The sequence below is a fragment of the Cyprinodon variegatus genome, unplaced genomic scaffold (genome assembly GCF_000732505.1).
Source record: "Cyprinodon variegatus isolate N-32 unplaced genomic scaffold, C_variegatus-1.0 Scaffold163, whole genome shotgun sequence".
NCBI lineage: Eukaryota > Metazoa > Chordata > Actinopteri > Cyprinodontiformes > Cyprinodontidae > Cyprinodon > Cyprinodon variegatus.
Window position 1 is genome coordinate 196,729 of NW_015150616.1, and position 21,766 is coordinate 218,494.

Consider the following 21,766-nt stretch of genomic DNA (forward strand, 5'->3'; position numbering starts at 1 on the left):
TTACCACAGATCATTTATTAAACAGTAACTAACTGACAGTGATGCTGCTACAAGAGATGCCAACAAACAACATTTTGTTTTATCCTGTACAACAATGATAAAGCCTAATTTTATATGATAAAGCCGATACCAGTATCATTATCGGGGCCCCGATCCAGCACTAAAATGGTGGTATCGGTATCGGTGAGTACCAGCAAATAGGGCACCGATACCATTTTGAGAGCCAAAAGTTTATTCAACTATTTTCACCCATTCTAGGTAGGCAATAAAAAGTTCTACTGGATTCACTTTGTATTTGTCTTTTGCCTGCTTCCAAAAGGTAGGCAGCAGCTTTACAAAAAGCCATGATGGCAATTATTTTACATCCAAATAGTATGCAGTTCTTCATATATACACACACACACATCAATTTCAAACAGATGGTATCGGTATGGTATCGATGTCGGCCAATACTGCACAGCCAGGTATCTGTATCGGGGCCAGAAAATGGCATCGGCGCAACACTATTACAGCTCATTTGTGACTTCCACCTTAAGTAAAAACCTGTATTCACAGAATATTTAAAATAATTCCTGGATCCAGATGCTGATCCGATCATCACCATAATTAAATAATTTGTTTCCAGTCACAATATCCAGCTTCTCAAACAATTTTAGCAAAACTCATCCATCCATAACTGTTTTAACAATTTTGAAAACAGACAAACCAACGAGGATGAAAACATAACCTCTGTGGCGAAGGTAAATCTGTGCAATACCAGAACATGTATTCTGGCAATCAACAGCTGCTGCTAAATGTGGCCTTAATTAATTTTAATATTAGCACTCCTTCAGAGAAGGAAGTTCTTGTTCTTCTTATTGCTGCTATTGTCCAGATGGAGGAAGTTAAATGAAGTCTGGTGGTGATTCAGAGGGAACTTCTTCAGCGGTTATGGCTAACTGGCCTGGATATGGGCTTTCCAGGGAGGTGTTACTGTTGGATTTGTCTACAGAGAAAAAGAAACACACATTCAGATATTTACTAAGCAGGTATTTCCTTCCAGGTGGTAGCTGCTCTACAGTTGACATGTCTAAAAATGTGCATTGGATTGAATCAGTGCTTGAATAGAACTAGTTCTCATAAACCATTTAAAGTCTATTCTTAATAAAACACTAAAGGTGCATTCCCACCTTTGTTTGGTGCATACTGGGGAACTTGCAAAACCGATGTCCTCTTCACTGCAGCTTTATAGTTGTTGTACAGAGCTGCACCATACTGAACAGAAACACAGAGACACATGTTTAAGGTAAATATAATGAACATTAGAGCAGCGCAACAGCATAACCCTCAGATGTGGAATCTGACCTTTGCTATTCTGATTGAGTTGACCCAAAGCAGGAGTGTGTGTTTGTCTTCACAGCACAGGAATTTGATGTAAGGAGACTCTTTCTGGATGCAGGGATGCTGAGAAAAAAAACAAAAAAGAGATTTTATAGCAGAAGCAGAAATTCAGTGAGAAATGTAAAAATTCCAACCTTTAATTTGAGTATGTATGCAGTTGGGTTACAAACCTCAAATAATAATAATTATTTATTTTTTTTTACAAAATCAGCCGTGGTGCAGTGGTTACTGCCTGGATTTATGTCTTGCAAATAAAAGTTTTTATTTCATTATATTTTATTAGGTAAACTAGAAGAGAAACCATTATTTTCCTGTCACTATGCAAAGAGAGCAAGGTGTCGAGGGAGGTGGATATATCGAAGCTCACAGTAAAAATGTTTAAAAGGTTAAACCGGGGGGTTACCAGAACAATTAGACCATGAGTATATAGACATGCCAGGAGAAAAAAGATAAATAAATCTGGACTGTCGCTGCAGTAATCACATGGATATTGCTAAACTCTGCTGGACCTAAACTTTGCTGAGATGAGACTAAGCATGGACTTTTCAGAAGCAAATATTTCAGTTAGGTTTACAATAAAACAGAAAAGCACCTAATGCCAATGTCAAGATGGAGGAAATGTGATGCTGTGGGTCTGTTTTTATATCAAAGGTTCAGGGACCCTGTTAGAAAACACTGCTTCATGAAAAATAATACAGCTATAGGATCAAATCTTATTGACTCTGTGAGCAAAGTGAAAATGAATCATCGCAAAACCTTTTATTGTAACAATGACCCAAACATGCAGCCAACCCAGCACAGAGACGCTTCACCAAGAAAATTAGTTGGAACGTGTGACGGCCCAGGATTCTGGGATGATTTGAATAAATGTTTTCAAATGAAAGGCTGGATTTTTACCAATTTGTCATTGTGGGATTATGCCGCTATAAAAACTGGATTTATTTCAAGGCTTTTGACAGATTTCTACAAGACGTATAAACAAATGTGCATGCATTTGATTAAAGGCCCAAATGGTTTTGGTAGAGGCCCCTCATTTTTCAAACTGGGTCAGTCAGAAATGAACATGCTGACAGCATTGAAATCTTTTATTTAGAGCTACATACATAATAAACAAATACCATATTTTGTATGCGGAGCACAAGAAAATAGTTTCTTTTTCTTTTTTAATCCCACTTCTGACATCACTCTTGGTTAGATGATGGTCTAGTGGTTAGATTAGTGTGCTTGTGCCCTGAGAAGGTTTGCAAGTACCCGGTTTGATCCCCACATCCTGCACTCTGGCTCCAATGTGAGATCAATAAAGTTCAATTATAAATATTAAATGGCTTGTACCTAAATGTATCAGCAGAGGGCAGTGTAGACATACCCAGAGTGTTAATCTGTGTTGTATTTGTTCTTCTAAACAAAGTATCTGCATAACCTCTAAAACCTGCAGCTTAGTCAGACTGTTATTTGAGTCCCCACACATTTTAACCAGTTCTTAATGTTCCCTCGGTTCAGCTGGGACCATGGAAGTCGCTCGGTTCTCACTCTGGTTAAGGACACCCCATTACTGGCCTCTGTTCCTTGTTTTGCTCACCAATTTCCTCTTTCCATTTGCATGTTTTATAAGAGCACTTTCAACAAGCCTGAGAGGAGTTTTTAAACTCCAGCGACTCAGAATATAACAGAATATAACCCACCTGTCCTGCTATAATATCCATAGAGTGCGGTCACACACCTATTGGATGAAAGCTGGTTAAGAATGAATAACCTGCATTTATTATCCTTAACAACTGATAGGACAGCTGCTGTCACTGGAAATCCAGCCACTACAATAAGCTGTTCCTCACAAGAAGTTTAGACTTTTGGAAAATAAAGAAAGCATTAAAGATAATAAAGATAAACTGCATTTTAAAGCCTGAAATGAAGCTTACCTTTAACAGGAAACAGTAGTCTGTGGGAGCTCTGTATTTCTGTTTGTAGCTGTTAGTGGTGTAGATGTTGACTTTTTCAAAGCGAACAAAACAGGCGAGATCAGTGGAAGACTTGAACAAAGACACAGAGGGACAAAAATGTTTGGATCAGTTTAATCTAATCAGGAAAATCCATAGGTTCTTATGATAACTTCCTTTTTACTGTGAGAAGAGCCATTTTAAACTGATTTTGTGGTGTTTTGGAGTCAGTAGCTTCAGTTTCTTAACTAGCTTCATTATGACATTTTTCCAGACGGTGATAGCTTTTGCTTTCCGACACATTTAAGTCATGTAGCCTGTTGTTCAAACTTTGAATCTGCAAACTATACTTGCAGCTGTATCTCTAGCAAAAATAAATCAATTCAGTTTTATTTAAAGTAGAGTTTATTTTTAAATATAGATTGAATCTATGTAATATTATGTCTAATATTTAATGTATATTTTATTTACTCTAAATAAAAAAAAATGTAAACAGCTTTTACTTTAGCCAAAAATATTATATGGAGTTTTTAACAGTTAGCAGTCTACAACTTAAATCAATCAGTAATTTCCAGGTGTAAATACATTTTCAAGCAATTTAAAAAAACAAGAGCTGTCTAGAGGTGAGTAAAAAAATACAGAAGTTTCTTCATGTTTTTTTTTCTGGTAAGCTTTAGAACCTAAGACTGTTTGCCTTACTGCATTTTGCATAGTCACATGTTTCTACATGTTAAAAGAAAGATTAGAATCAAGCTTTGGTTACCATGCATATTTCTGTTTTTGTCTCTTTTTAAACTTTTCTGCCTACTTCTCTCTCAGCAGAGCAGTGTGGTGTTGACATATACCGTCACTAACAGATATAGGGTTACTGGTGCTAAGTGGAAGTCTTACTTCCTAAAAAAGAGGGAAGAAAATATTTTGATTGGCTTCTTCTGACCTTGCTCTTTAAAATGTGTCACAGCAATTTTTTGAAGAATGTATTATACACTTCATGTGGTATATTTTAAAGATGCCTGAGGTTAAAACAAAACCGTATCTTTTACTTATAAGTTCAGCCAGGTCCTTTGTTTCCCGTCTTTCATTATTGAACACACTGATTAACCTGGTTTAATCAATCTGTCTATTTACTGTATGTATATGTCAGCTTACGAGAAGTTAAACTGAGAAGAAAGGATATATATATATATATATATATATATATATATATATATATAGAACCATCAAGAGAAACAAAACTAACCATTATGGTTTTCTATACGGCTTCATCAGTGTCTCACGGTGCTGTTGCTGACCCTTTTTTTTAAGAATTATGATTCATTTCTTTGAAATTTTTTAAGTATATTCCTGCTAAATGGTCCGTTTTCTGTAAAGGTGCTTCTATAGTATTTCAGTCAGTTTGAGATCTGGATTTTTACCAACTCATTACAAGAGGTTGACTCTTTTTTTTTTATTTCAGACCATCGTGTTGCAGATTTGACGTCATGTTTAGGGTTCTTTTCAAAGTAGCCCTATCCATTTTTTTGCTAAACTATCTGAAAGCTGTAGGACAGTTGGCCTTAAGTCACGAATCTAAACTTTTTCAGGTGAACCGAGGTATGGTTTCTACAAAAACATAGTACTGTGCATAATGGCCAAACATCCATCCATTAATCCATCAGGGTCGCAGTGGGGCTGAGGCTATCTACGGCAATCTATGGGCGAAATCCTGGGTACACCCTAAACAGGTCGCCAGTCTGTCGCAGTATGGCTGAACATCTTTACTTTTTTTCAAAAGTTATTTTTCAACAGCTTGCTGTAGGTTCAGATGAGATGTTTATTATTTTTGGAGAGAGTGAACTTTTTCCTGCAGTCTGAGAATGTCCAGTACATTTTTCGCCCCTCAAATGTTTTATTCTTAGAGCACAATATTGGAATTCAAACTGTTTGGAAAAGCTTCTTCAAGGTCATTGCTGGTGTCTTTGCGTTGACATTATCTGTATGCTCGAACTCCCCGGCCCATGCGTTTGTTGAGGTGGTCCCATCTGCTGATGATTAGGTATTCCACTGCTTTTCATTTACAGCATCTGGCTCCTACTTCCCTACTTAAATCCCATAGAAGCAGTGCAGCAACATATTTAAAGTAGCTTTTCCACTAATAGCACTCCACTGTGGCTTCCTCTCTGTGTCATAAATATCTACACTGTGAAGTGTTTGTGTTTTCTTAAGGTTAAATTAAAAAAATATTCCGCTAAGTAATTTATACATAAAACCCTATAATAAAGGACGTATAATTTATAAGGCATGACTGGTGAGATTTCCCTGATGAGTCTTACCTTTGTTTTTCCTTTAGGAACATAATAGATCCCAGAGGCCCTGAGCATGAAGTAGCGAGGTTTCCAAACCTTCTTCCCATCTTCTTTTAAGTATAACATGCCCTCAAGAGTAGGAACGATAACAGTAGGACCTCCAAAATTCTCCTTTTTTAATAATAAAAAAAAGATAATACAACAGGGATTTGATGTAATTATTATTAAAATAAGCAAAAAAATAAAAAACATTTTGTTGTTACTTTAACCAACCTTGATAAGAAGCTCTTTGGCTTGGCTATTCATGCCACTCGATTTCTTTTTCTTCCACATGTAAAAAATCTGCACATTTAAAAAAGAAAGATTTTGCAACTTAAATGAATCACATTTTCAGCATTTTTGCACAAACAGAACGATTCACTTTACCTGCGGCTCAGTGAACATCATGTACTTCTGAGGGATTGATAAGAAATAGAGTTTGTTTTCACTGTGCCGACTCCAAGCAGACAGTGGTTCCACAAGACACTCATGGTCCTCAAAATATCTTTCTGAAACAATAAAAAAATTCACTTTATAATAGGTTCCTGCTCACTGTTACTGGAATATTTAGCATGCACTAGTTGTCGCACCAGTCTGCAGCTCAGGGTTGGTCTCACACAAGCTCCAGTCGATGCTGTTCTCGCAGTGTGTTTTCTCAAACAGCTTATCCAAAACGTCTCTGACGGTCTGCCTCTCGTCTACCATTAGAGTCCTAGAGCTGTTGTCATCCATCAGCACCTTTATGATCAACTGTCAGGGGTAACGTGCTGTGTTTATTAAAACTGTGTGGCACATTGGAAGCAAGATACTGTATCGGCTGAGTTTACCTTTCTCACTTTGGCTTCTTTCAGCTTCTCCAAAGCCACTTTAATTTTGTCCGCCTTTGTCTGAGGTTCATTCTGGAAAACAAAGATATCTTGGATTTCAAATAAAAAGTGGAAAAAGTAATACCTCAAATTTTAATGTAACTTATGTTAAAACAACATTTTTTTTCAAGTGATATAAATTTGATACACAACACATAAGGATATTTTAGGTGTCACACTCTGCTTTTAGCCCTCTTTATGTAATGCTTTGTAGAACCACTCTCCACCTCCATTACACTTTTTTTTAGTCTTTTTTTAGGTATGTTTAATTTCATTTCATCAATGTATCATTTGCGGACAGATCTAGCATCACACCTGTCATTTTATTTTTATTTTATGTTATACACAGTGCAGAGGGAGCTTTTTTGATCTGCTAAACCAGTTTAACAATAATAATTGAACTTTATTGATCTCACATTAGAGTAGTTTATCTCTGCATATAACCCATCTCATAGGGGAGCAGTTGGCTGCCATCGTGTGTCGCATGGGAAGCAGCAGTGTAAGGTTAAGGGTCTTGCTCAGGGACCCAGTGTGCAGGCTTTGGGGATCGAACCTCGTACTTGCAACCATCTCAGAGGACAATTAATTCCGTCTTGAGATAAAATGTGATGTGAATTTATTTTTGCCTTTTTTAGTTAGGATGTTTCTGTAGCTGTTGCAGTATCTGGAAAATATTCATCATAATTTATTTGTGCATTTGAAATTAAGAGAATAGTTGAAACTGTGACATGGTTTGCATGTTTACATTGAACTAAAAAAAATGGAAACACATATTCTACTGTAAAGGTGTTTTAAGATTGAGATATTAGTGAGATTTTATGACAGTCAGGTGCTTCCTTGATGTCAAAGAGGAATTTAAATTTGTCTCATGACAAAAATGACAGTTGTACAGCTAGAGCAATAATTCGAACCAATCATACAGAGAGCACCACTGTGACAGAGTTATCTGAAGAAAGTGCTGTTGATGCTGGTTAGGAACACTGTATATCTATGAAAATAATGTCATTGCAACAGTTATACAAAAGCATGGGTATACAGGTAAGCAGGTATATATATTACACAGGAATACAGGTACAGTATAGAATGTTCGTGCATATGGGGGTAGCCAGATAAATAGCTCAGGTAATAAAACACAGCATTAGTAACTGAGATATTCTCACTTTAGGGCTTTTTCTTTTTTCTTGTGTGTCAATCGTACCTAAAACTTTTAATTAACATCTAAAAAACAATTCTAGAGTTTAAAAAAAAAATACAATATTATACCAAATGAATGAAAGCCTATGTGTTTGGATATAATTAAATCTAATAAATGCTCTATAGGACTATCAAAGAAAATTAAAAGGAAGTTCAAATGCAAAAAGGATTCCAGAGCTATACATTGTTTTTCATATACAATGTCTTTGGGAATATTTTGATTCTTACCATTTTTATCACTTTTGACGACTGTGTGGTAACCACAGGAAATGTCACTACAGGCTCCGCCTCCTGATACACGGCAGGTGGTGAGGTTTGATTTTCTGTAGGGTTGCAGGTATCTTCAGCAGTGGAAGATTGCATCTGAACTGACTTTGACTCCAGATCAGCAACCAGAGCATCAAGCTCATTGTCCTCCAGCTCATTAAGAGACTCTGTGGATGGCGTAACATCAAGATACAGAGTTAGAGATGAAGACTTGTAAAAACCACAGATTCTTGAAGTCATACACAGATTGTTACAGGGAGGCTTTCCTGCTGCAGTTAAGGTTTATGCATTCTTACATCAAAGCAATTTTACACAAAGGTAATGAAAAACATTGTGCTAAGCTGGAAAACTTGATAGGAGCTGAAAATGCTTCTAATCTGAAACGCTAAGTTCAAAATGGTTTTATTACGTAATATTGTTTACATTCTTACAGGAAAGGCACTGTTCTCATTTACCACTCCTAAAGCACAATGTTTAAGATTGGCCACTCTGACAAAATCTTCATCTGCTACTGTTATTGATTTCAACTCAGCAGTTAGCAGGATTGGCAATATTTTATCTCTAAACCACTTTATTGGTTAGTTGTTGGGAGAGAAAGATGGATTAAATAATATTGTAAATAAAACAATGTTCTTCGGAAACACTAACTAATATTTGATGATTAGGGTTGCCAATGTCAACTCATAAAATTAAACAAGGAACATTTCTCAGCAAGGCATTATCTGCCACTCTACTGATTTGTAAAATTGTTTGCCTTTTCTTCCGTGTGTGAAATTAGTTTCTGAATATTTTACTCAAACCTGAATTAAAGTTTTCTTTAAACACAAAATTTAATTTCTAAATATGGGCCGATTCCTTTTTTCAAAGGACGGTTGGTCATCATCTGAACTCTGTCCTTGAATGCAGTGCTAGTATTTTCTGGCAAATCATACACACTGGAAAAACGATCTAGAAGTAAGTAAAAAAATTACTAAATTAAGTGTATTTACCCTTAATTTGAGCAGGTAAATGAGATGGTTTGCCAAGGGAATTAGTATTTTTACTCTTAAAATAAGATAACTAGATAATATGCACTTGATATAAGACAATGCAACTGTGTTTTCTTATTTTAAGTGTAAATTGTCTTGTTCCATTGGCAAGATGTCTCTTTTACCTCCTCAATCCAATAACAAATGCACTTATTTTAAGAATAAATTACTTATCTAGATTTTGATTTTTTTCCAGTGCATGCATTCTGTGAGTTGACATCTGTCATGATAAATGCGGTTTATGGGTAAACTGTGGAAAGTTTAGAGGTCTTCTTTCTTTTTGCTATTTTCTTACGGTTTTAATAAACTGTTATGCCATGTCTATCAATAAACAAAATAAACAAACAAAAAAAAACACGTAGTATCTTTTTCTGTGAAAAAATAGTGTATGCATCTCAGAATATATATAAAAATTGTTTTCACTAATTTAGTTTGTGTTTCAGGAAATGTCAAGACAGCATAGATTTACCTCTCACCTTTCCATTAAGATTGATATTTTTTCCCCTCCTTGGAAAATGTTTATTGTGATAACATAGAAAAAGGTTTTATGTTATTAGATTTAAACTGGCCAAAGTATCTGAGGTATCTGTTACCGAGGGACAACTTACTATCTTATAATAAGCCTCTAACTTTGTGATTCCATTCAGACTGTTTCTGTGCAATGAACATAAATGTTCCTTTCTTTATTTACGTGTAATTTTTCGGTTTATCTTTGTATTCAATTTTTCAAGGTTGGGTTAGGTGGTAAACCCTGGTATGAAAGTAGGATACTGACCAGGTACCCATATCACATCTACTGAAATTCTTTGACTTAGAAATCATTTTCTAGATGTTTTCTTAAAGTTAGACTCATCTGCTGCCATTACTGAACAAGCTCTGATGTGGTGGCAACAGAGAAATCTGTCTGCTATTTAAATTTGATATACTGGAGCTGAACCTCTCATTGTGTAGTTTGCAGTGCTCATGCCCAGTGCATTCATGTTCTTGAGCAATATTTTTAACCCCAAAGTCCATTTTGATCCAAGCGACAAGGGCTGGTTTTAAAAGGAGATAACTAAGAGGAAATTAGTTTAGCTTTGTCTAGCGCTTATGCTTATGATATGACTAAACCTTTTTTTATTTAACTTCTTCTGTTTAGCAGTACTAGAATTAAATCTACTCATCACTCTCTACCTATTAAAAAACGCTGCAAAAACTTTTTTATTCATGTAGCGTATACCTTAAGTTAATGCATGTCTTTGCAGTTTATTATAATAAAAGGATTCTATATAATTTAATTTAATATATTCATCTAAAAACTACACAAATTTGCATAGAAACTAAATTCTTTATAAATGGATAAAAATGAAATTCAAACATACCTGCCTTTAAATTCATCAGACCTAAATCAAAGATTTTATAAACCACAACTTTTCACATCACCATAACTCTTGAATCTAGAGTGTTTCTGCTTCTGAAGAACTGCATCAGCAGATATAATATTTAACTGTGAACTATTTTGCTTTTAATAAAACACAGAACTGTTTCAGTATCTATAAATGTATTGTGAAATTATGTAATTTGCGAACTTGACCCTTTTTTTTTTTTTTTTTTTTTTTTTTTTAAGTGTCCTGTCTGGCAATGTGGCAATAAGAATAATGGTCTTGATGCCAAAAAGAGCGCAACAGATTTACCTTTCACAAGTGGAGCAGTACGGTTATTGCCATAGTATTCCGCTTGTTACATGCATATAAATTGCTTTATTATAAATATGCAGGGAGTTTTACAGATTATATTGACACTGCAATGTAAGTAGAACAAAACAGAACTTGACCCATTCTAATTGGACTTGACTAAAGTGGATCTTTAACAGATCCTGATGTCTTATTGGTTACTTTAACAAGCAAGTTAAATCAACTTCTTTGTATCTTGGTATGATGCTAGGTTTATTCGCTTTGCTCAATATTGCAGACCTAACAGTTTAATGCTTCCATTTATATTACATAAACTGGGTCAGCAAATTCAGGATCTTTATTACTAGTTTGTTCTGAAATATTTCTAAGCCAATAAGAGAGCTCAGCGAGGTCCGGGGTGGAGGTGGCTCCCTTTAGACAGGAGCAACGTTAGCTTTATCCACTTACTAGCACTGGCTAGTAAAAAAACACTCTCTTGTAAAATTGTGAACTTCAAGATATTTCAGACGATACTATGGCTGCAAAGATAGGAACAGGAGTTGGTCACCCACAGTGAGGTAAATTGGCACTGACGACTGGATTATTGGTTCATTCCATCCACCTGCCTAGCTCCGCCCAGTTTTCATTGCTTTTCATCAGATCCACCTGTTCAAGCTTCTATTTAAACTGTTTGGTACCAGCCATCAGTGCCAAATTATTTGAGCCATAGGTGAGAGTTCTCTAGCATACCCAGTTTGCTACTTTGATTGCCTGATGCTGACTATTTTAGTTTAGTTTGGGAAATTCCGGTGTGGATTTCTTTTCATCATTGGTGTCCTCCTTGATCATCTCCCGTTAAGTCCATTTTGGCTGAAACGATGATGTATAATTTGATCCGACACTTTCCCTTTACTTTCCCTTTACCTTAAAGTTCCAGTTTAATCTCTTTAGAAGTTTTTCTTGACGTTTTTGGTACCATATTATCTGTCTCTTTGATTTGTCATAATTTATAATCCTCCATTTGAAGATTTGATGAACGTTTAATTATTTCACTTTGCACAGTTATTTGTAAATAATGTCCTCTTTTCCTGATCATACACTGAAGAGATTTTTGTGTAAATTATTGTGGGCCATTTCCACATGACCAATCATAAAGCACTGATGAGAAATAATGAAGTGGATATGCTGAATATTTAACCAACTAATTTCTTCCATAACACCCTGTATATTGCTTTTATTGAATGTTAGCTACTCTTAGCTGATTTATTCTGCACCTATCTTAAATGAGACATGTGAGGAAGAATGAGAACTTGCCATTCAGGTTGTTAAAGCCAATGGAGAAGGAGCTCTCTTGTGTCCCATCCACTTCTGACGAAGCTGTTGCTTGTTCTAGACTCTGCAGAGTGATGTAAAAGGTCATATAGTTACATTTAAAATTATTTCTTCAGCTTTTTTTTTTCTGATAGCATCACAATGGATTATTTTGGCCCCATTAAAGACACAAGCTAATATACATTTAGTCAATCAAAAACAGACTGAGTGTCTTTGTGGCATCATCTTTGTATTATTTGGAAATAGAAACTACCTTACAGCTTACACTTGACTTCTGAACTTTGTTATCTAAAAACTTTTTACCATACTGTTATTTTTTGTTAAATTAAACACCTCTTGTTTTAGATGCCCTGCAGCAGAACACTTCTAAAACATTAAAAATCATGCAGCCACCCATGCTATTCTTGCAATTTTTTTTCTTTTTATAACAGATGTATATATTTTGGTCACACACTCATGTCTAAAGTTCATTAGACCACATGATGTGTTTCTAAATGTTAAGGTCAGTGTCTTGTGGGTATCTCTGTGAGACGTAACCCATCTGGGTCTTGAACTTTATAAAGGTTGGACATCCTTATGCAGTTTGTATTTGCATTGGATATCTCAAACAAACCCTGGATTTGGTGACTCTACCCAAAAAGGAAGTAGACTTTTGGATGTCCACAAAACTTTTTCTGATATCTTGGCTAGTGTTGCAGTCAAGACCGCACCAACCAAGATCAAGCACTGAAAAAACAATCTGGAAATAAGTAGAAAATGTCTTTAAAAAAGTCAATTTACCCTTGATTTGAATCTGTTAATAAGATGTTTTGCCAATGGAATTAGTATTTTTACTCTTAAATTAAGATAATTAAATAACATGCACTTGAAATGAGACAATGCAATAGTTTGTTCTTATTTTAAATGTAAAATGTCTTGTTCCATTGGCAAAGTGTCTCACTTACCTTCTCAATTTGAGACAAAATTCACAAATTTTAAGAAAAAATGACTTATTCTAAGTGACTTGGTCTTGGTCTTCTCTCAGTTTTCCTTTGTCTCGGTTGTTAGGGTCTTGACTACAACACTAATCTTGGCTGATTCCTTTTAGTGATATCATCTCACTATGTTGGAAGAGGTGAGGGAAAGGGGTGTTGTGGGTGGTGTTTCCGTTTTAAAAAAAATACACAGGTTTGACTCCATTTAACTCATATTAACAATAATGTTAATCCAACATCCCTCCTTGAAATGCCACCTTAACGTGGTGGAGGGGTTTCAGTGCCCAGATGATCCCAGAGGCTATCCTTTCAGGTGCCTAAATGCCCCAGGTTGGGTCTCCCAAGACAAACTGGTTCTGGGTGACGGGTCAGACAGAGAGCAGTTCAAAAGCCCCCATGAAGACAAAAAGATTGACATTGGTACGCTGGAGCTAGGGCCCCACCCTGGAGCCAGGCCTTAAGTCGGGGTTTGTTGGTGAACGGCTGGAGGTCTTCCTCATGGCATTTGGGAATCTACAAACTGCTGTCCAATCCACATGATATAAGATCTCTCAGTGTAATCCAATATTTTCCATATAAACATATAGTAAGTGATTTACTGACACTTTTTTTTTGTGAGTAAATCAGAAAACAAAAAAAGGTTGAGCTGTTACATTTAGGCTGTATGTGCAAATGTGTATCAACACAGCAAGATTTTTTTTATCAAATGAGGATTTTTAAAGCATTGTGTATGCCACTACATACTGCAAGCTTGTGGTCAGATTATAAAAAGCAAGATGTGCAAAGACTTTAATGAGGCCTTGACAGGTGCATTAATATTAATCAGAATGCTATTGCTATTGATCAGAATGCTAACATGCAGACTGATTTGCATGCAACTAATAAACATCCACAACTCAGCATGTATGTACGTTTTTTGTCTGAGAGAAAAAAATAAAAATAACTTACCTGAGAGAGATGATCCATCTCTCCCAGCAGGTCACTAAACATAGCCTCGATGTCGTCCATCTATCAACAGCAGAACATTTATTAGCATACATGTATCAAACTGAAACTTTGGGGTTGTACTTTGTCAAAATACAACCTGAAACTTAACTATGTTGTATTAGTATATGTTTGTGAAATACAATCCTGCACTAGGGCATCTAAAAAAAAAAAAAATAGAAAATGATTTTTGATAAATCAAATCTCTTTTATTATAAATCACCTGAATGCAAACTGTATCAAAAAGTCTCTGTATTTTTAAATATATTTCAGGTGCTGTGTAATTTAGTGTCAAGATTAGAGTAGAAGTTTGGAAAATGATCCTATACTGTTTTGATCTTGGTGTGGAGATACTTTCACTCCATTTGAGCCTTGGTCTTGTCACGGCCTTGCATCCCTAAATTCTTGGTTTCTGTGTGTTCTGGTTTTGATTTCGTCATGTCAAGCATGGGCTGAGACGTGAGTAAAAATGTTCATCGAAGCTTGAAAAGGTTTTCATGCTCCTCTTCTTTAAGATACCCTATTTAGCGATCATCTGTCATATAAATTCACATAAATTCATCGATCTAGGTCTAAGAAATGTGTATACTTTAAAAGAAACTGTACTTTTGTTAATGTTAGTAATACCAAAGGATAATGTATTACATAACAAAAAAACAAAACAAAAACAACCAGACAAAGCATTAGGAACTGAAATTTTTTCTGCCATTTTCAGTTCAGTTTAAAAAAAGGTTTCATGCACTTTATCCTTCCATAGTTGATTTTCTAACAGTAAAAATGATGTGCTTTCAGTAACTGCTTTTATTAATCAGGTTGGTTACAAAGACTAAAATAATATCGTCCTTTTCACTTACAAGTGAAAAAAAAGAACATTTACAGTAAGTAAAGTTCACACTAAATTACTCTCTTGACAAAAAGAATAGTCAGTAGCTCAAGCATCACTCTGCAGCTCCAGAGCTGATGATGCATAGTAACAAAACAGAGATGATATGCTTAAAATGATTTCCATGCTTCTCTGGCTGCGATAAACACAAGCTGCCTTTAATCGCTGGCCAGCATGCTTCACCACAAGTACACTTGGTGACCTCCTCCGTATATTCAGCATCACACCTCCTTTAAATCCTGACACCTTGTCCAAATGCATTCTCTTATGCTTCCACCGCATTTGTTGTTCGTGCTAAAAGGCAACATACTGTAGAGATGGACAGCTCAGCAGCTGGAGGTTTCCATATGGAGGCATCGAGTTACCAGCTTTCAGGGTAAAAAAAAATAGCTTTCATGTGGATGAACTTCAAAAATTAGGTGGAGAATAGGATTTTTGCTGTTGCTAAATCGAGGAAGGCATTGTACAGAGAAGCTTTGACCCACAAAGGGTTAAAGAGACAGAGGAGGACTGCCACATACTCCAAGCAGAAGATATAAAGAGGGGAAATGGTAAATAAGGACAGTCATTGTGGTGCAAGCACCCATGTTTTGACTTGACATGCTGTTTTTTTTTTACATGACTGAAGAAGTACAAATCTCTTGTCTGACTTTCATACTTTACTTGTTGAGTAGGCCATTTACCAAAATCAAAAATATGTGAGATATTCCGCTTGTGACAAATGCAATTTTCAAATCGCAGAGGCACTTAATTTTGGCCACGTTACATTAACAAGACTCACCCCAGCACTTTAGGTTGCAGTAATATGTTTAAAGCGGGTTTGCTGCAACACAAAAGGAAAGAGAAACTTCCAGCTACAGTTGCACGCAGATCCATGCATGCAGGTAGAAATAGCACTTTTCCAAACAAAGCTTACAGTAACGTCCTGCAACAATCGACTCTGCACATGAAAGCTTTCAAGGTCATGAAAAACTGAAACCCTGGAGTGAAACGTCTACATGCTTGTGGTTAGAAATAAAATAACAATTGCAATATTTGTTGAAAATAATCGAAATTTAGATTTTTGGCTAAATTGTTCAGCCTTAATGTAGTCACTTTTTCATAATAATTAATGTTTATTTTTGTTCTATGTCTTTTATTTGGTATTTAACGACTTTGATTAAAAAAAATTACATATCAAAATTTTTTGATTTCTGGATAACAGTGATTTATTTGCACTAAAACAGCTAAATAAACATTTTTTTTCACTCATTAAGTTAAAAAATAAAATAAAAGTAAATGTCAAGTTATATATAACATGGTATCAAGAAATTAGCTATCCCTAAATTCCATAATTCTCAGCTGGCCCAGGTTGGATTTACTGGAATTTTGTGAGTCATTGATACATTAATAGGCCCAGTTTTGCTTCAGCTTTTGTTCCTCTTGCAGAGGCTTCACATTTTCTTAAGGACCCTATATTTCATGGTGGAATTTAAAATAGATGCTATTATAGTGAGCTGTCCATGCTGCAAAAAAAGAATTTCAAAGCCATGACATTCTTCCCCTCACGGGTCAAAGTTTGTATGAGTTTTTTTTTTCCTGGAATGCTGTGTTTGGTTTATGCCACATATGTCCTTTATTCTTTTATCTAAATAATTCATACGTAGATGCATTATTCCAGATGTCCAGGAGTTTGAATGAATTATTTTTGTGTTTTTCTTCCAAAACAATGGCCTCCCTGCTGGAACACCTTGGATGAAAACAAAACTTTGAAACCTGTCTTTGCTTGTACAGGCATCCAGTTTAAATCTAAGTATGTCAATTTTTCTTAAAATAAGTACAATTTTCATTGAATAGAGCAGGTAAGTGAGCACCTTGCCGATGTGTATGTATCTACTCAAATTAAGTGTAAATACAATCAATTTAAATTTTTTTTTACTTAAACAGGAAGATCCTTATACAGATCCTGTAATGACATTTGAGGCTTATAAGAGATTTTTAACATCTCTAATTTGCTTTTAGTGGAAAGTTACTTAGAGTTCTGCATCTGGGTATGCTGGGACTGGTTTCATGTGTCTTACACTTAAAGACTATTTGGTTAATTTGAAAACTTTGAGAACTTTTTAAATAGTTTTCCAATCAAAAAGTTGTTCAAATTGTCTTTCTTATTCATCATCACATCATCAAATAGCATTCTTTCAATGCAACAGGATGTTCCAGCTCAATTCAACAGTCAGGAAAACACAAACGTAAGTATCTATGGTCTAAGCATTCCTCCTTAAAAATGATGGATATTTATTTTTCCCATTATGTTCACTGCATGCAAGATGCCTGTGTGTATACATGTGGCATTTGAAGGGAAATTAATTGTGAAGGTGTCATAATTTATTTTTCCATACCTGAAAATTCCTTTATTAAAATTTGGAAGAAATATGTATAAAAAATTTAGTTTTTGTTGTGTATTTATATTACCTGAATGTTATATAATAAAATATATTGAAGAAAAACACATTTAAAAATGAAACACCCAAGCTGTTGTGGGATGCCCTAATTTTTTCACATGACTTGTAGGATAATAGTGAGAAAGGCTGCCTATACAAACCTTTACGCAAACAGTTTCAGGCTACAGGCTTCACTGTGTGGAAATTTTGATATATGACTCTAATACTCAATGTCTACCAGGAGGCTGCTCAGTAATTCTGTGATCATAATTTATTTAAAGTCTCAGTAAACAGTTGCCAACTAATTAAAAAGCAGATTTTCATCCTGTGAGAAGCAGGAAACTTTCCGCTATTATTATTTTTTTTATCCAAAGTTGCTTGGAAACTTCAAAAGTCCAGTGGAATATTTTTTGTTTCTTTTTTTTTTTTACTTTCTTGAAAAGTAGCAGAAATGTTAAGATAAACTGTTGTTTTATTTTTTGAAAATAGCCCAAAATTTTGCTTAGAATTATTTATTCCCTGCTTTAATTTTTGCCATTTGGGGAAATTTCCCTGTGAGACTTATTTAACTTGACCAAACTTCTTATATGCATATAATTTAAGCCTTACACACTACTAATGAAGTTAAACCTGTAGTGTTTGCAGTATATATATGAATCAATGATTTGCCTCTCTAGAGTAACCACTCATCATCTTCATCCAGATGCAAACAATCCGCTGTAAATATTTAGAAACTGAGCCAGAACACATTGTGCTGTTCTGCCTGTTCTCCTCATGCTTAAGCTAAACAGACTACCTATCAGTTACTAAGAAGGTGAAGGGGAACAGGTACAAATCAGTCCTACTTTCACATGAAAGCGAAAAAATACTATTCAAACTTGAGCCTCTGATGTGGAAAATAGTTTTAGTTCCTGTCTTCTTCTGCTTTTTAGCTAATGAGCTGCATTCAGTAATAAATACTTTTGAGTTATATGAAGTTTTTGAGTATGACGCATGACAAACCCACAAGCAGGTTTTAATCCCACTGTCTCATCAGGCTTGTGCGAGTGTTAGTGCGGCCTCCCACCGAGGCCTCCCATAAAACTAAAGCATGAAACTGCCAAAAGATCATCAGGGAAGCAAACAATCCAGCTCGGGCCAAATCCGGGGTAAGAGAACCATTTATCAAGATGAAAGAACACAATTGCAGCAAAGTGCTGACAATAAAGTGTCATGTTAGATCCCTTCTTGTGGCCTGGGAGCCTCTTGGTGTTTGTTATTTCTATATTTATTAGTTGCACATCCATGAGTTGACTCCTGTGAAAGAACATGTGTTTGACTTAAACAAGGCTGACGTGGCTATTCAAGTATTTAACTCTTACAGGATCTGACAGTATGTGAATTCTGATTTGAATTTTCCCCTTTGCATGGAAATTTAAATGCACTGCAAAAGCTTTTGCATATTGATCTAGAGGTTTAGTATTCATCTAGACCTGTAAGGAAGGGTCGAGGAACATCACATCAGATAACAACATCAAAAGATGAAAGACTCCATTTACGGTATAAATGTGGTAAAACATTTCATGGTCAGGCATGAAGAAAGGAGATGTTGCAGTTCTACACTACACAAAAGCATCGCTGTAATACTGCACAATTAAACTTACAAACAAACATATTTTGATCTTCTAAATGTATTGCATAGTTACACACATTAATGCTCATCACAGCTAATTACAAAATAATGCCTTCTTACCTCTGCCTTTCACACAAATGATCACCACTAAGTGTGACTGATGAACAGCCCACACTAGGTGTCCTCTAACCACATGACTTTTTGTAGATATTCACTTAACTTCCTGAGAAAACAGGAAGTAGATCTAAGTCCTCTGGTAAAACTGTGAGTTGTTTTTTTTAATTATTTTTTTTTTCTAAACATATTGCATGCTTGCAGTGCCACAGATAGATTGAGGCAATTCTGCATGTCTGAGAGAGAGAAGCCACATTTAGAAACAACATTCTCTATGTGCAGAGTTAGACTCCGTGGCTTATTTCTCACACTCAATGCTAAATTAATCTCACAGTTACTGCACAGATGCTAGACAAGGACAAGTTTAAAACCTTTTCTAACTTATGAAGTTGAACACACATCTGCCTGAAGCGGCTGGTATGTTGTCTGGTATTTCCCATTTTCAAGAGGGACGAGGAGAAACGGTTTCCAAGTCACGTGTTAGAATGAATGTAATAAAGGGATGCTGTGAAATAGATTGTTTAAAAGAATGAAGTCTATTTCCTGCATTTTCTTGTGCTTATTTCAATTTATTAATTAATTTCCTTTTTTCAGATTATAAACAGTATTACTAAAGCACTTAAACAAAAAGTTAAAAATAAAACCTACTCAAAAATATGAACATATATAAATTTTCTGTTTCTCTAATCTGAAGTGGTTTTGACAGGATTACACTGCTGGCTGCCTCTAGAGTAGACATATCTAGATTCCTTTCCCATCTGGTCGAATGTTTTGATCTATCCTTGGAATGTAACTCAATGAACAGAACAGTAAAAGACAATATTGAAAACAGAATCCTTCTACAATACATTCCCCATCCCCAACTATTCAACCAGGGGTGACGTATGGTTTAGTCATAAAGTAGGTGTCCTGTATGAACGGGTTTCTTGCAGCCATACAAAAATCCATTAAAGACCTTAAGTATCTTCACTTCATGTCCTACTTAGAAAAAAAATTATAACGACTCATAATCAGTTTGTACAGTTTAAAGGTCAGTGATTTAACCGAAATGACTCTCCTCTGAAGGCACACCCTTATAAAGGAAGTACTTCCCATTCAACTTTGTGCTTCCAGTGGCCCTCGGTCGCAAAAGGCCTAGATTAAGCACTTCTAAGCTGAAAGTTATACTAAGTAGCGACCAAATCCCTCTGGAGAGGTCTGTGCTTGCTGGACTTGCTCGACTACCCTTCCTACGATTCAGAAGGAGCTGAATGTAGTTACCACCTTTTCCTGTGCTTCAGTTGAACGCAGAGCTTCATGAACCTACATTCTGCAGTAAAGAAGAGCTAATTAAGCTCTGATCGACCTAAATCTAACTGCCGAAGGAGCACGGTGGGCCCATTAGCTGTTTGCCAAAGACCCGTTGGAAGCCGCTGACCCATGCCATACTGGTCCTGCCTGAATGAGAAGAGCTGCCAGCACTGCTTTAAGAGAAACGCCGTTGCCAGTTACCGCCGTAGCTAAAGAGAAGACATCCCGGGCTACTGTGAGTTATAAAATTACTCTTGCAAAATTACATCGGATTAATCTAACTGTCTTTGAGAGCTGCCTTTGGTGGAATAGACTGGACGTTCATGGGGTTCAATCCAACCAAACAGGGGCCAGAAAGTCCCTGCCACCAACCCAAAAACAGTACCATCCATCTTTCCCTCTCTCCATTTGATGCTCTGCCTTTGTGTTTTATTTAAAACAAGCCTTCTGATTCAACAGCTGATGGTTTTAAGAATTTTAACTGAATCCTAAAACACTATGGTGACTGAACAACCAACGTGGGTCTGAAGACACTACTCGAGTGGACTGGCTAGCATCATTGGCTCCCAGCTACCTCATGGCAGCCACATGCCAGCCAGAGTCCATGTGAGCTCTAACCTTTCCCTTGTTTCAGCTGGACCCACCCGTACCAGACCCCCTGGGACGAACTAAACTAACCCATTCTCTTTCAGCCTCATAAAACTTTAAGGCATTCTTGAGTCATTGTTATTTTTTCACCATAAAACCATAAAACTGCACTGATCTGAATGCAATTAACAAGCCTGCGTCAGGGTTTATTCACATTCATCTGCTGCTATTTTAAAGGACACTTTCAATGCATTAAGCCTTACAACTTATTTTCATAATACTTTGTGATTGTTAGCTAATAAATGTACCATTGTAATTTACCATTGTCTTTGTGTGTATTTTATACTGTACCAGGAAGGATTTATCACTTAGGCTGGATTCACCCTTCTTTAAGCAGCTCCAAATGAACAGAGGTATATTTATTTGGTTGTTGATTAATAACTCTGCTAAATCACTATATTGGGGGAGGCAACTGGATAAAAACAGCCGATTCAGGATTCCATTCTTTTATGTAAGAGACTAAGAACCCTGGTCAGTAAGTAAATTACAATTATACGGTAATTATCATTCAACTAATAATAATTAATTAGCTTTACCCTTTACCCTTGATTTAAATTGCCTATTACCGGTAATTAACTATAAATTCCATTTCTAGTTATTAAATATATAGCTAATCTTTTGGTAAACTTGCACATCAAGTTCCGTACAGCACCACAGACTTAGTAGAATCTTAACTTTTGGGTTACTTACAGGAATTGTAAGAAGTATCTTCATGATGCACCCAAGCATCTTCATGAGGCACCAGGCAGCGGCTCGGCAAGGACTAAGCAGGAGAGGATGGATGGATGGATGGATGGATGGATGGATGGATGGATGGATGGATGGATGGATGGATGGATGGATGGATGGATGGATGGATGGATG

At 36.0% G+C, this 21,766-nt stretch overlaps 1 protein-coding gene across 2 annotated transcripts; it reads right to left on the reverse strand.

Annotated features, from left to right (window-relative positions):
• Window positions 1-425: 425 nt before the first annotated feature.
• On the reverse strand, window positions 426-19,035 carry LOC107086829 (amyloid beta A4 precursor protein-binding family B member 1-interacting protein-like). Of its 2 annotated transcripts, XM_015378037.1 has the most exons (13): window positions 18,971-19,035; window positions 13,900-13,959; window positions 11,960-12,041; window positions 7,927-8,132; window positions 6,466-6,537; window positions 6,229-6,388; window positions 6,026-6,147; window positions 5,873-5,941; window positions 5,627-5,770; window positions 3,297-3,407; window positions 1,345-1,443; window positions 1,170-1,254; window positions 885-985 (listed from the first exon to the last, which is right to left on the reverse strand). In XM_015378037.1, the coding sequence occupies exons 2-13, from the start codon at window positions 13,957-13,959 to the stop codon at window positions 885-887; spliced, it is 1,311 nt and encodes a 436-aa protein (XP_015233523.1). In that variant the 5' UTR covers window positions 18,971-19,035. The 2 variants fall into 2 exon arrangements, with proteins under 2 accessions (XP_015233522.1, XP_015233523.1); XM_015378036.1 differs by lacking the exon at window positions 18,971-19,035 and having other exon boundaries at window positions 426-985.
• Between the last annotated feature and the right edge of the window lie 2,731 nt (window positions 19,036-21,766).